Genomic DNA, 16,802 nt, shown 5'->3' with positions numbered 1-16,802 from the left:
CATGTGGGCTGAAATTTTAGTTTTGGACAAACTCTCATTGATTCGGTCTAAAACAGATTCTTTTTGGCTTATTTAACAAGTTAGCATGGCAAGACGTGGCTCAGTCCCTGCTGAGAGCTGGAAATATCACAGTGTTTTTGTGTGGAAAGGCACAGCAGAACAGGATTGGGTCCTGGGGAGATTTTATGGAACCAGAGGGACTCGCATGACTAATGCCGGCGAGAGAGATGTCGCAGCAGGCCCATTCGCACGTCTATTTTAGCGCCATTATTCAGCCTATTTTTGGTTATTGTTGTCTCACAGCTGGCAAAACCTGTGCACCTGCACACCCAATACACTTCAGGTGACAAGGCAGATATATTGGTTTATTTTTGGTTTTTGATTTTGTTTTCATCTTGACAAACGCGAGGTTCACAGGATAGATCTTCAGTCTTGTCATCAATTTGCAGAAATGTTCTCTTGCCAATGTCACTATATGTTTTTATTTTATTGTACAATATTCCCATCTATTCTGAGCTCTTTTTGAATGATCTTTATTCATTATTAGTCTACGTCATCCATTAAAAAAATTCAAATTATATACAATTTGATTAGTTTATAATGAAAAAAGTATTATTTGCACAATTATATTTTTCAGACACTTAAACGTACACCTTCAGATTAAAACCTTTTGAAGCCAATACGAAACATTTTATTTAAGTGTTCAAAAACCAGTAGTGTACTAAATAAAATGCTTTTAGTTTTAAGTGAGTTTGTTACCATTGTGGTTTTATCCAGCACCTACTTGTTTAAGTGTCAAACGAATACTGGCGCTGAATTATTTACAATAATGTTATTTCTTGTTTATGTAATATTATCATATGTGTAGTATTAACAATATATCAATATTCACTTTTCTCATTCGCGGTTATTGGCAATACCAGTATATTGCGACACCCCTAATTTGAATTAGTGAAATTTAAAATACTTTAAATAAAATGCATGTTTGCTACATGTCAATGCAAAACAAAAGAATTGTTAGGTATTAGATGTCATTAACAAACTCTTTTAACGTGCACCTATTGTTCAGCCATTAGTTTGCAAAGCACGACAACATGAATCTGTAAACAAGGATATCTTACATCATCAGTTGTGTAGGCTGGTTATCTTCTCCACAGGCAACAGTCAGTAGTCCATAACATTGATAAAATCAACGCATGCATAAATACATCACCAAGTGTGCTCATGATGTTCACTTTTAAAATCAAGCCTAGTGGTTAGAGTCGGACTCGTAACCAGAAGGTCACCGGTTCGATTCTCAGGGCCAGCAGGTAGCGACTGACATGCCCTTGAGCAAACCCCAGTTTGCTCCCCGGGCGCTGCAGTGATAGCTGCCCACTGCTCCGGGTGTGTGTGTTCACTGCTCACTGGATGGGTAAAATGCTGAGGTCGGTTATGAGTCACCATAACTGACAAAAGGTAACTTTTACTTGTTTTTGCATGTTTTACAGGTCTTGAATGAGGGATTGAACCAATCAGGAACTAAACCAAACTAAACATGTGCACAGCATATCTAACCGTATCAGGGTATGTTGACACAACATTGAGGGCGTATCATGACATTTAGAGGTCCAAGTGGCACATGCCGCTTGTGTTGAGCGTTGTGTTGATGTAACAAGGACTTTGTCAGAGACCTTGATCAAGCCAGTGAGATTCTGTGATAAAAACACCATTTGAAAAGTCTGATTATAGTGTGTTTGCATTCAAACATTTTCAAATCATAGTGCGTTTGTGTACATTTGAAGTGTGTATTATTTTAGACCATTTGGTCCTCTCCGTTGCATTGGTTGTTAGCCTTGCTTGCTGGCCTTGCCGTCGCAGGTTGTTTGGTGTCGTGTCGGGCCGCAGGGCCTGCTCCTCCACGGCTGATCAATCGCATCAGCTCTCTGCTCTCGGAGATAAAATTGTGTTCTGCGACCGCCAAGCGTCTGATCCAGGTCCGGATACTGCACATGCTCCACGGGGAGCTCGTCCTCTGCCCACCACCAACCGCTAAAGCAGTTTCTGGGCATCATGTTCCCTGTGAACTCGCCAACTTTAGACTAGAGGTCTACCGAGTGGAGAGCTGGCACGTCGCTGCCCGCGTAACTGCAGATGCACACTTTTTTGGGGTCACTGCGATAGAGCGCGGAAGAGAAGGTTGTTATTTTTGTGGTCCTGGTAAAAGAACGTACTAATCCTGTATGAATCGATGCGCTTTTATTGCTGCCCATTTTTAATAAGCTCTTTACAGTAGAGAAGAAATCAAATGTGTCGCGAATGATCAAGAGAGACACTAGAAGCAGCTCAGAGCAATTACAGCCGGCGCTTTTACGCCCGGCAGGATCAATGTGTTCGTCTGAATGCTACAGGAGCTCCATATACTAAATTACAGTCCTTCTTTGAAACATTACCATCTGCTGTGTAATGTTGAAGATCAATATTGAAATGTAGCTTAGTGGGGATTTTAGTAAACACGCCTTACAAGCCAGAGTGTTATTCTGCTGAGAAGCAAGATATTATAGCTATGAATGTGTGCAAAGGACAAGGAGAAAGTAGATTTGTGTCACCAGATTACAGACTCTTAAATTTAAGTCGTCTTATTTTCTGCACAAGAACCGCTTACTGTAGAAAAAAATTGTACATTTTTCCATTAACGCTAAAACGAGTATATTGTGCCTTGTATCTTTACGCAAGTGCACGCCTACGCAGAAATGTCAAAAAAAGACTGTAAAAAATGTCACTTCTAAAGTAGAATAGGTACAACCCTTCTGGACCTGCGCCGACTATATTTTATGTCATTAAACTAGAAAAAGTGGATTCGGACACAACCTACGTACACCTGCTTCATACGCTTTGATCGTTATAATACGGCCCTATATAAGTGGAATATGTTGTTCAGACCATGAATATATATATATCAAATCTCATTTCATAGATTTTTTCAAAATTGCTTGTAAAATAACATAAGATTGAAAAGATGTATTGGAATTGGTGAGGTGAGGTCGATGAGTGCACTGATGCTAGAAGCACATGGTACTTCACCTTTAAGCATACGTGATGCTCAGAATAACTTTTCTTTTGTTATGTGGTTCTTAATTTTCTTTTACGATATTTTATTGATTTATCTCTGTGTTTTTATATGTTTAGAGAGAAAAAGAGAGAGATCACATTCTGAGATATCTGAGCAAATCCAGCATGTGAAAGGTTTTGGATGCTTCTGTTATTCGGTAGACCGTCACATTCGCAGAACATCCTGCAGCTGATCTGAGCTCTGTTGAGATCTACTCTGACTCCGGCTGTGTGTACGTCAACAGCGGCCTCTGTCTTATCTGTCTCAATCTTTCTATTCTCTCCATCTCACTCAAGTGGCCTGTTCTTTGAGATCGTCTACGAAGTGTCTGATGGGTATTGCATTCTCCACATGCCAATTATATTCTGCAGACTGCCTACAGAGACAGATCACTTGCTAATGCAACATTGCAAATGAAATACCTAATAAGTGACACATTTTGATAAAAACCTAGTACAGAAGCTTTGGGTAAAATCGTTGATAGATTAATCATTTATTTATGTTGAATAGTATTTATGAGTTATTGACATTCGCTTGGACATTCGCGTCATATTGGGTGGACCTGACTGCTTTATGCAACCCTGCATTATAGGATCGGCACTTGGAACTGGAATTTCGTTGTTTTTATGATTTTCTTTCCCTTTTGAATAATCTTTTTTGTGTTTATGTATGTGTGGGTATAGGTGTTATGAAAAAAGTCCGCCAGCAAGGTGTCCTATTTGAATTTGGGAAGGATATAGAGTGTGGTTGAAATAAATGTTTAACATGGAGGCTGGGTGTGGGTTTTAAGGGTTGTCTGTTTTGCCCGTGGCACATCACTCCCCCGTAGTCTGGCCTGGGAACGGCCATGCATATTTACAGATAAGCTATATCAACATCTGTTTATCTAGACCGGAGAGACACACAAAGGCTTATTTAACTACACTCGCTCATCACTCAGTGGAGTGTTATCTGGTATAAACTAAATTTCTGTTGTGTAAGTCTGTACTTAATGGGATGGAAAAAAATACAAATTCATTCTGCTTGTAGACAAAGCTTAGCGTTTGATCATTTACAGTACAGAAAGGAAGATGGGAAAAGGTCATTTTGAAATGATCATAACATTGACACGAGATCTTATAATTATACGACTTTGCATGTTTACACACAAGCACCTATTCAGTGTTTAGTAACATGACCGGCCCTGATGAACGGTGTACATTACATCAGCATGTGGACTGAAGACTCAATGTACCAATACTGTACAGACCTGTTTAATTCTCTCGAAAAACCTTAGCTGTACAAAAATGTACAATTCTAAAACTTTAAATAATCTTAAGTACAATCTAAGTGTCTTTTGTCATTCACATTTTGTCAGTTGGTGAAATGAGTCAAATATTAACAATTTAATTGTATTTATATAGCACTTTTCACAATGTACATTGTTCCAAAGCAGCTTTACAGGGGGATTAAGAAACCGAAAAACACAAAAGAGGTCAAACACACTACATGGTGGCATTATATGGGGCATGTTATTAATTTAATGATTAAATAATGTATTATTTGTATGCGCTTTTTTCTTATTATGGTAGGAAATTATTATTTCGTGATAATGGTGTTTTATGAGCTTCACGTCAGGAGTGTTATTTGTGTGGCACAAGTTTTTGTTTAAGATTCAGTTTAGTTTTTTTATATAGTGCTTTTCACAATTTTCTTTGCTGCAAAGCAGCTTTACATATATTATAATTAATAAATAAAATAAAGACAGTATATGGTATCGAAATACATGGTAAGTTTTTCTTAATGCGATGTACATTGATGAAACTTAACCAAAATAAATACAATGTTAAATCGAAGTCAACTATGTAAAAATCCAATAAACATAAGAAAACGTATAACCAGTGCAAAACTGTAAAATTACAAATTTTCCACGTAAAATTACATGTTTTGCTAAATTAGATTTATTTTTCCTGTATTTTGATGGTTATTTTCCCTGTATTCCAAAAATCCTTAAAATTAATTTTTTTTTACATTTTGCGTGAAAATCTGTAAAAAACGACATTAAAATGAATTTTGTACAGTGTTTATTAAATAAAATACGCAATATTCTGCTTCATATTTCCGATGTCACACTTCAGTAACGCCTGCCCTGTTGAGTAACACTTTAAAATCTCCCAAAGAGATGTTTGAACCTCAGGAACGCTGTAACAGACTGTTGATCATTTTCCAATCTGCTTGTTACGAAAGACAAATCAACTCTGGCCCTGTTTTGCTGAAAGACTTTCACACAGCTGCCGAGGAAGAACCGGATCTGCGTGTTGAAGGCTCTAGAAACCATTATGAGTTGAATGACTGGAGGATGATGTCTGTCACTACGGGATGACGGCTGGGGTGAATATATTTGTGCTGGAGTGAGAAATCATTCTGGACACAGACAGATTGGAGCACTGATTCATTTCATTCATGCAACATGTCTGTGTAATTAAGTGCATGTCATAAATGAGTTATCATTCCGGCTTTTTTACGGCACGTGTTAATACTCGCTCTCTAATCTGACAATTAATATGGTAATGAACCCCTGCAGAGCTGCAGATTATGAAACAGATGAATGTCAGAAGAATCTTTTGGTCACAGTACTTTTTTATTGTTTAGGAAAGACGTAAAGTGGCAAACAGGGTGAGAACAAATTTAAGATTTGTGGGAAATGAAACCGCATTGAAGAATACTTTTAAAATGCCCACGGCTTCATTTGTTTACTTATCATTTTCAACAGTGACTATAGAGATGGGAGGTTTGTTTACTTCTATAAATTTGATGAATATTGATTGTTTTTTATTACGGTTTAATTTGTGGTGAATCTACATTTAAAGATTTTTAGAAAAAAATGGCACATTTTATGAAGTATTGTTAAAATTGGTTCACACTTTCACGTACATTGTCAAACTTAGAGCTTGGTTGGGAATTATAATAAAACTATTCTGTTAACAAGTGATATTTACTTGATTTGCGCAATTTTTTTCCCTTCATTATTCTTCTCATGCATTTTCCTTGGTAAATAACTATAGAAATAAAAAAAGCTCTAGTGGTGTTTTTCATTCTCTGTATTTTATCCATTTTAAAATAATATACAAGTCATAACATTAAAGTGAAATATTGTTAGTTATATATTTTGCTATTATTTTTATTTTTTAGTCGATTTTTATATTTAGAGATATAACATCGGGACAACGGTAAAACAACACAATGTTAAGTGGCAGGAATTCTAACTTTAGACCATGATAAAAGTTTCTCAGACGAAAAGTCTAAAATCAAGTTACAATGAAATTCACAAATGGCCATAAATGTTTTTGTAACCTTGATTGTTTTTAGATGAACCATTGTTCGCGATCATCTGCACAAATTTAAATAGATTCCTGCTTCTGTTTTTCCTCTGGTGAATTGAGATATTTGTTTTTAACTTTTCAAGTTTATGGGACAAACAGTGCCGTCTCTTTGAACAAATTACGCTTGTCGTCTCCCATAGCTCACTTCAAAGTCGTGCTTTAAAAGTGGTTGAATCCAAAGGCTGACATGTCAGCGTATGCAATCCTCATGCATAATGCAGCTTCCTTTTCCTATACTCGGAGGAAATGCAGCACTTCCCAGCACTCTCACATACATCTTGTGTCATCATGTATTTTCATCATTTCCTACCTATCTGCACTAAGAGCATCGTTGAGGGGAGGGTAGACAACATGAAACATTGTTCTAGGCCCTGTCGCTAAGGTCCTCTATGGTAAAATCCCCTCATTGAGGCCTGCTTAAAAACATTTGCTCCAAGGCTCGAACGGCCACAACAAAGGTAGAATGCAGAAGTTAAGCAGTGTGATGCACATGATATACCCGATATTAAACTATTTGTTTATAACTAATAACTAAGATAGTTCACCCAAAAAGGAAAATTCTGTCATCGTTTACACGCCATCTTGTCAAAGTTGGTAAGCGAACAGCACTGGCCCCCATTCACTTCCATTGTATGGACCCAAAACCAATGCAAATGAATGGGGTCCAGTTAACAGCATTCTTCAAAATATGTTATGGATGAAATATCCCTTTAATTCTTGTATCTGCAAGTTTTATGATCTTTGAGACACAATATGCTGACTAGTTATATATAAACTTTCCTTAACTGAATACATTTTCAATTCAGGTTTTTCTCCACACACTTTTCATTGTATATTTTTCGTTTTTTTAAGGTATTCCATCCATCCATATTCAGTTCTGGAGCGTTGTGGCATCAAACACCCAAAGCCGTGGCCATTCTTTGGAAACCTCATGCTGTTTCGAAACGTAAGAAATCTTTTCCTTATTTTGCATCGCAACTCACTTGCTCTCACGCGCACACCTCGTACCTCGTCCTTCTAAAGCTGTAAAAATGATGTTTCTCTCATTGAGCTTCACTTCATTAGATTTGTTCATTTAAGATGATTCACGTCTAATGCCGTGTGATACCCAAACAGATTAGCCGCTGTGTGGAATGATGGACTTTTTACGATGATAATTCAAATGACGGTCAAGGAGTGGGTGTATGTAATATTGGAGAATTAATACTTTTAATTCTTTTATATTTTTAATCTGAGTGCCATAAGTGTAATATAGCAAATCGACAGCTGCAGTGAGGACACTTATTTCAGACTGTATTTGGTTTAATGATACAGATGTGATGTGTATTAAAAGAGATCTAATCACAGCTTTACAATTGACCTTTATTTGTGAAGGTCCATTCTCAACCTGTCGGATGGTTTGCATGCATGGTATTGTTTTTCATGGCAATGTTCTTTCATGGCGAAGTTTCTTTATGCAAAATGTAATTGCTTATGTCATGTTGTTTTATTTAGGGGTAAAATACAGCCCACACAAGTCATTGTTATATTCATGGGAATTCTGTGTATTTTTAGGCAACCTGCACACACTTTAAATGAGTCTCTGATATCAATTCTGATGCTCTTCTGGTCCTCAATAGAATCCCAGATCAATATGTTACTGTCAGACCACCGTGGTGGGCTACACAGCCTGATGTTCAAAGACTCAATTCTTTCAATCTGTCAATCACCCAGTTATGACAGATCCGCTTCTACCTCGTGCTCCCTCCCGTCTCCACCCTTTATCTCTTCCTTCCATCTCTATTCACGTCTTCCTGGTTATGATTAAATGTTATTAGACGGAGGTGAGAAAGGCATAAATTAATATGCAGGCTCTGTCTCGCATAATTACCACATGTCTAGATGAAGCTCCCCAGGTGAACTAAAAGGTATGAGCTTTTTTTAGCATGTGGGTTTTTGTATGTTGCGGTGCACCCTTTGTGCGAACGGTAGATTTGTGCCCACGTCAGCAGACTTGCACTCACAAACGGTTGTCTCCAGAGCATTGCTCTAGCAAAATCCTCTGACCCAATTCTGGAGGCCATCCTCTCAGCTAAATCCTGTATGTCTTTGTATGTGTGTGTTTGGCTCTGGAGACGAAGTCTTCCTCTCAAATGACTGGTGAATAACGTTTGAAATTAGGTGTGACGTAAAAATCATGCAGCATTTCTGCTGAATTTTATAGGGATAGTTCACTCAAAAATGAATATTGCGTGATGGCTTACTCACTCTCATGTTGTTTCAAATCTCTGTCTCGCAAGAAATTTTGTTCAATAGAACCAAATGTCTTTGTTCTGTTGAACACAAAGCAGATATTAAGCATAATGTAAGAAACCAAACATTTGTGGGGCACCATTGACTACCATATTGTTTACTTTCCTACTATGGAAGTCAATGGTGCCCCGGGACTGTTCGTTTACAAACATCGTCTCTTGTGTTTAGTGGAACAATAAAATGTATGTAGGTTTAAAACAACCCGAGTCGGAGTAAATAATGACAACATTTCCATTTTTTGGTGAACTATCCTTTATATTCAAATGTGAATTGCAGAAGAGACTATAAGTTATACTGCGATGTTATCATGTGCCTACTAAAAGCTACCGTTCTATTATATTTAAAAAGCATGAAAATGTCATAGATTAATTTTTTTATGATTATTTATATATCAATTTTTCAATTGAATGAGAGCTAAAGCATATTTATATGGATTGCCTCCGAGATGATGCAGTTTTTTTTCAGGCTAACCCGAAAGATAGCGCACACTAGTTCCCTCAACTCGAAGCCTATGCATTTTTCCCAAAGTTTTTGGAAGATCGCAAAAAATAAGATCGCTTCATAGTTTACACGTTTTGTCTATCAAGATAAGCTTTACAGATTAAAACAAAATTTGTTATTTTTGAAGCCTAAATACAATCGGCAGAAGTAAATAGCTATCACAAGGCTATAAACAAAAACAGATAAACATAGCTCGATATCTCGGACGTCACCACCACCAAACCTCTGACCTCAAACTTCTTTTTAAACGTGAACTTGAATGTGAATGAATCCCCAAGAATGATTTTAGAGATTTGTGCCCATGTTGCATTATTTGTGAGATTAATTTTGCGCAACGACGTCTAACGTCCCTGCCAAAGGAAAAAGTCGCTTTAATCAACTTGTTAGCAACAAGACAAAATTAAAAATCCTAGGCGGGTTATAATAACTGTGTGTTTTATGCCATAGATTAAAACGTGAAAATATTTCGAGGTTTTGTTAGCAACAGACCTTATTACAGGCGATTTAACAAAAACCCATTAAAATAACCCATAGACTTTTAGGCAATGGAACCGGAAGTCTTTAAATGCTAACTCGCTTCTGGGGTTTGCATACTGATGCACATTATTGGCATTTGCTTAGATTTCTTTTTTAACCCTTTTTGTTGAGAATCGGTTGCTAACATAGTAGGTTTGAGCCATAGAGAAAGTGTGAGACAGAAAAGGGAAAAAATAATATATCTGGAATGAATCGAACAGAAGGGAGCAGAGGTGTGAGGAGAGAATCATGGAAGTGATGTACAGAAATGGACAGGGTCGTGCATGGAGGAGCAAATTGAGTCACATTTTGAGACTAACCCACAGAAGCGCATTATCATGACACACTCCATTACCAAATACAACACTCAGAGACATGAGATTCGGCCCATTTAAGATCCTAAACAACATAGCTACAGCTCTCTCTCTCTCTCTCTCTCTCTCAATTTCTATTTTCAATTTATGTGTGTTTTATTGGCATGACAAAATGTACATTGTATTGCCAAAGCATTTGCAGCTGGGCTGCGTACAAATTTAAACAAACGAAAATGAAGATTATTATAGTAATAAAATAAAATAAAATAAATGTCTCTCTCTCGATGACAAACACACACAGTCCTGATATCTCTTTATCCATTTCTGCATGACTTTCTTCTGCAGAACATAAAAGAAAGATATTCTAAAGAATTTTAGTAACCAAACAACATTGGCCCCCATGGACTTCCATCGTCTGGCCGCAAAGCCAGAGAGACCTCTCAAAATATCTTCTTTTGTGTTCTAGACATTATGCTCTTAGTCAGAAGTCTAGTGCTGTGATACTAAAGGAAGCTTGACATTACAAATGCACCAAAAATAAAACTTGAATTTGGCCTCGATAATAGTGTCTTTTTCACAGGTCTAATCTTGAAACTGCATATCTCAAAACTCTTTGATAAATATTAGCAGCTATGACATGAGGGAATATTAGCAGCGATGCAGTGTTCAAAAGCACCACACATAGGGTAAGGTCAAATATGCTACAGCAAACAACCGGAAGTGGTCAAATTTTTTAAAGACAATTCCAATAGGACCTAAAGATCGCCCTAACGCAACTGTCCTCTTCGGTCGGGCCGCAGTGTATTGATCATATCTGTCTTGAGTTGGATCCCCATTGAAGCAGAGGCGGTTCATTTGTTTAAATTGAGTCATTGTATTTCGTGCTCTGGTCTCTTATTAACTACAGCACACAAGGATACAAAACACAGAATGTGCAGATGCACACAGTGTATCGCCATACAACAGGTCAATAATGCACGGGTGAAGGAGAGGACATCACAACAGAAGGACGCACAACCCAACTGCTTAGCGAGAAACACACGTCCATGCGTCTCTGCTTAAAGCCTAGCAGGGAGACCACAACAAAAGTGGATAGAGCGTAGGCTGTTTGGTTTTATTTGTAGAGACAGCAGAGCAATCGGCTGCCAGGCTCAATGTTCAATGCATTTCTTAACTAGCGCCGTGAAGTCTTGACTCATTTCCACAGTGGAACTTGCAAAGTTGTTCAAAACCAAAAAAGTATATGAAACTGTGAAACTGCTATGGATATTTTCATTATTTTCTGAGTGGGCTATTGAAATACATCTATAAATCTAAGAGCTGAGCTCATTGATGTGTTTGCTCTGTACTGACCTCTACAGGTACTGATCCAATAATGGCTTGCACGGCATAACCTGCATTCACAAGTGGGTCTATTCACAAGCCATAGTGACAAATGTGAATGTTCAGGGCATTAATAATGAATTCATTTTAAATAAATAATTGAAACGCTCATTTGCAAGAAAGCAAATAATTTTTTTTTACTGAGCATTCCAAGTAATCAATCAAACAAGCATTTGGGTTGTTTTGATTATGTAATAAAAAAAAGAACTAACTGACACAATGAAAACATTATTTTTTATTTTATTTATTTATAAATGGAGTTTGCAAATGAACTATTAAATTGAATAAATAATAGCTGTAAAAAATGCCTTTCGCATACAGATGTTTTTGAATATGTAACATAGAAAACGTCTCAACCACTGAAAATCATATTAGCTCTCTATCTTTCTCTCTAAACAACACAGTGAGGGAGATAATGATTTGATCCCCTGCTGATTTTTTAAGTTTGCCTGCTTACAAAGAAATGAAGGGTCTATAATTTTTATGATACCAAATATCAACCAAAAAAACCTGTGAAAAAATGATATAAAGGCTACAAATTGATTTGCATTTCAGTCAGTGAAATAAGAATTTGATCCCCTACCAACCTTCAAGATTTCTGGCTCCAGAATGGGTTATGTCCCTATGTGAACCACAGATTAGTCCTGTCACTTTAAGAAAGTACTCCTAAATCACCTTGTTATGTATATACATTTGCCTGCCAACAGAATCTGTATCTTCTATTTCAACCTCTCCACCACCATGGTCAAGACCAAATAGGTTTCAATGGATGTCAGGGACAAGATTGTAGACATGCACAAACCTTGAATAGGCTACAGACAGAAGCTTGGTGAGAGGGCGACAACTGTTGGTGCGATTATTTGGAAATAGAAGAAATACAAAATAACTATAAATTGCCCTTGGTCTGAATCTGCCTGCAAGATTAAAGATGATCATGAGAAAGGTTAAAGATCAGCCCAGAACTACACGGAAGAAGCTTTTTAATGATTTCAAGACAGTTGGGACCACAGTTAGCAAGCAAACCATTGGTAACACGCTATGCCACAATAGATGAAGCATCCACAAAGTCCTCTTGCTCAAGAAGACCTGCCTGGCTCATCTGAATGATTCAGAAATGGCTTTGGAGAAAGAGCTGTGAGACCAAAATTGACTCCTGTTTTTGGAGGGAGAGAAATGCTGACCATGACCTCAAGAACACCATCCCTACAGAGAAGCACAGTGTTGGAAACATTATGCTTTAGGGCTTTTTCTCTGCTACGGGACAAGCCCATGTACTGAAAATCTTGGACGAGAACCTTCTCCCCTTAACTAGATCACTGTCATGTTAAAGGGACCTCCACGACCCATCTTCAAAGACCCAAAACATATTGTAACTTTGTATTAGCTCCTAATGCACTATTGCTCTTTTATGACATATTGCTTATTGCTCCCTGAACTCTTTGGAAGTCGATTTGGATAAAAGCATCTGCTAAATGACTAAATGTAATAGTTGGCTCGGGATCAGATACTTATTTGACTGAAATGCAAATCAATTTATAACCTTTATATAAACAATTTTTTATATTCTGTCTCTATCATTTAAAATAAACCTACCATCAACCTCATAGACCCTTCTTGAAAGTTACAGAATCAGCAGGGGATCAAATCATTATTTTCCTCACTGTATCAGTAGTGATTTTATCAAAACTGAACTGTGGATTAAAGAGACATTTCTGAGCTTTTAATAAATAAGACATTTACATTTCTTAGGACATAGCTTATTTACGGTAAATCTGCTTTGCTTACGATGAATCAAATTGAACATATTTACATTGAGATAGACTCATCTCTCACTTCTGCATTGTTTCTCTATGTAACTCAATAGGTTACAGGATAACTAAGTAAAGGAACTTTGATCTTTTACACAATTCCAGGGATCCCTTTTTCCATAGTCAATGTTACCTGCACACACATTTGTTTTACAGGGACTCTGTCTGAAACAGTTATTAAGTTGTCAATCACAGTTATATGCAAGACGAATCAAGGAATGCTTGAATTTACAGGGACGCTGTTTTCATCATTTAGCTTTTCTTTGTTGACTGAAGATTGTAGATGATGCAAGACCTTGACAGCGGAAAATTGACATTGAAATGTTCAAATGGTCTCTGTTATGTTTTCATACTTTGTTTGTGCTTATTTTCAGGGTTTTTTTGGTCCACATGCAGAACTTATAAACAAGTATGGACGAGTGTGTGGGTAAGTGTCTCTGGATTTTGATTGAGGTCAGAAGCATCCAAGCAAAAACATTTGAAAGAAAAGTTTGTTTTGTTTCTTTGAGAATGGAAAAATATTTTAGAAACAATGTTACATAAATATTGAATATACTGTATGTTTTATATATATTTATTGTAATTTAATATCAATTAAATAAATAATAATTTATAATTCAATTATATTCATAATTTCATTACACGAATAAACAGAAAAATAGCGAAAGACCTGTTTGTTTTGTTACGTGAAAGACCTCTTATTATCTTCTGCATAATGGAAAAGAAATCTGATTATATTTGTGCGAGCAAAATCAAAGCAAGCAACATAAATAGCTTGAGCCATTTCCACATTTATAGAATTATTTCAACACAAAACAGCCTCAGCACAACATGTTTGGTCGTGCTCTGATGTGATAAGACGTTTCCGCCTTATTTCCCACCACGCAGGTATTCTTGTCATTCATATTCAGACAGCATGAGCTCACAGTGTGCACACTGTCCTCTAATTTAGTCAGTCACTGGCCAGACATTGTGGTTTAATGTGCCTGCACCTGAGAGGCCGGCTTTTCTTTACGGGAGATCAAAGCTGAGAGTGCCGCTGTGCTTCCTGTGTCTAATATAAAAAAGAATCGAAAGAGAATCACAACGGTGGTTTTGTCTGTTTGTGTGTGTGTGTGAGCGCTCACTGGGATCCCGGGGTCTGGATTGGGTGTCGGGACCGGAAAAGGGATCTAATTCGCAGTCGTGTGGATATATGTCAGGAGACATTACGACATCTTTCGGTTAGGGTAATCTAAGAGTCTGAGCTCCTCGAGAAAATCAAAGGGCTTTGAAAAACGTATCAGTGCTCCGCACTCTCCTTAAAACCCTTGTCGGCTCCCGGAGCACTAGACATCAGTCAACCGAGTTCAGAAGTTTTAGCGCAATGCAATGGAGCACTCGGCTTAAAATGAGCTGAAAGGGTGGTTTTCCACTTTGTGAAGGTGCAATTTATATTAACTCTACCCAGAATATCAGTCAGATATGAGTCTTGAATATCTTTAAGTGACTTCTAATAAGAAGGTATGGGTGAGATGGCATGACAAACCATCTGGTACACTACCAGTTAAAGGTTTAAGATCACTCGACCGAAATGTATTTAGTATGATCTTAAAGGGACAGTTCACCCAAAAATAAATCTTCTGTCTTTTACTCACACTCGAGTTGTTCTTAATCTGTAAACATTTCTTGTTGTTATGAACAACGAGAAAGATATTTGGAAGAATGCTTATAACCAAACAGATGTATCGAAATAGTTCTTGGCCACCATTGAAAAATGACAGCGGTAGTAAAGAATGCTTTCCTACATTCTTCGAAATATCTTCTTTTGTGTTCAACAAAACAAATACATTTTTCTACTATGATAGTGGATGGTGGCCGAGAACTGTTCTGTTCAAGACTAAATTTTCATGTTGGGGTGAACGGTCCCTTAAAAACTCAGATTTTTATGGAATATTGTAGTTCATTTTATGATTTATCAACCTTCGAGGATGTCTTCAGTGAAACCTTGTGATGGACGATGACATCGTTGTCTTCTTTTAACTAGCCACGACGTAATGACTGAGGCGCGTCTAGGCGCGAGCTAGGCAGTTATCAGGTCAGGCGTATGTCATCTGTACAGTGCAAGCTTCAAGGACCAGCTGGGCTTAACCATGTTTTACAGCCACTGTACGCTGTAATGAACCTTAGCACATCCTTCTGCAGGAACAGGAAGCGTGTATGAACTAGATTAAGGGCTTCGGTTAATCGCCCAAAAGCTTAAATCTAATTATCAGTGCTTAATAAAGGTGTTTAATTATCCGCTTGTTCCTGCTATTTCCTGTGAAACTGATTCTCGGGGAAATACAGTCAGAATGAAAGGAAGTTGCATGTTGAATGACAACAGTATCACGCTAGCACACACGCACGCTCTCGATCCTCCATTTCACAGCGAAGATGGCACGACCTCAACAGTGAAATCTGCCATGCGTGACTTCAAAAAAAAGAAATACCCAGAAGCCTCATCAAATTTCTCACAGATCTGACCTTGACACACACACACATGGTGTGCGTGAGACAGATGTGTGTCTGCGGCCCTGTCACACGTGTGACGGGGGGTGTCTGCAGGGTCTGGAGCCACAGCGTTTTATCTGTGTGTGCGTTTGTCCTTTGTTCTTTTGTATGCTGCTACTCCCAGGGAATTAGAGCGGTGCACTGTTATTTATTCATTTCATCTTGTTTGTTTGCTCTGTCTGTGTTTGTTTGTGTGTGTGTGTGTGTGTGTGTGTGTGTGTGTGTGTGTGTGTGTGTGTGTGTGTGTGTGTGTCAGTTATTATTTAGGCCGTCGGCCTATAGTGATTGTGGCGGACCCTGATATCCTCAGGCAGGTGATGGTGAAGGAATTCAGTACGTTCCCAAACAGGATGGTGAGTGTGACATTTACACAGCATACACCTTTAATAAGAAGGGTTCTTCAAAAGCTTCTTCAATGCCATAGAAGAACCTTTTTGTTCCATAAAGAACATCTTTAACATCTGAATAATAAAGTGATCTATGGCATCCCTGTGAAGAACCTTTACTTTATTTTTAAGAGTGTCATTTCACACACACACAGAAGATTTTTATATTGTGCAATCCCCAACCCTTACACAAACCTTTCTCATCTAGTTTAATAATAATAAATAATTCATAAATGTATTGCTTTGTCTGCATTGGGGTAAAATCATCTATATAGTACTGTTTATATTAACTAAAGTTATGTTAACTTTATATTAACAATGTTAAAGGGATAGTACTTACAAAAAATGAAAATGTCATTTACTCCAACATGTATTTGTTTTGCTAAACACAAAGGAAGATATTTGGAAGAATATCACTAACAAAACGAAGTGAGTGGGGGGCGAGATCTGTTTGGTTACTGAAATTCTTCCAAATATCTTTCTTTGTTTTTAGCAGAACAACGAAATGTATACAGATTTGGAGGTAAATTATGATAATTTTTGGTTGAACTATCCCTTTGACTTTGTCTTTAGTCTTCTTATGTATCAAAGCAATGTGAGTCAAAGGTCATAAGATG

The 16,802-nt window shown here is 37.5% G+C and overlaps 1 protein-coding gene across 2 annotated transcripts in view; it reads left to right on the top strand.

Annotated features, from left to right (window-relative positions):
• Positions 1–16,802, top strand: part of tbxas1 (thromboxane A synthase 1 (platelet)) — a 46,791-nt gene that overhangs the window by 8,193 nt on the left and 21,796 nt on the right. For both annotated transcript variants that reach the window (XM_079465877.1, XM_079465878.1), the window contains 3 exons: positions 7,306–7,399; positions 13,642–13,694; positions 16,056–16,152. In XM_079465877.1, the coding sequence (XP_079322003.1) occupies positions 7,306–7,399; positions 13,642–13,694; positions 16,056–16,152 (244 nt within the window). The remainder of the gene's footprint in view (positions 1–7,305; positions 7,400–13,641; positions 13,695–16,055; positions 16,153–16,802) is intronic.

Source organism: Barbatula barbatula (genome assembly GCF_947034865.1).
Source record: "Barbatula barbatula genome assembly, chromosome: 10".
NCBI classification, from domain to species: domain Eukaryota; kingdom Metazoa; phylum Chordata; class Actinopteri; order Cypriniformes; family Nemacheilidae; genus Barbatula; species Barbatula barbatula.
The sequence above is the reverse complement of the archived record's forward strand: the minus strand, read 5'-3'. Positions and strand labels throughout refer to the sequence as shown.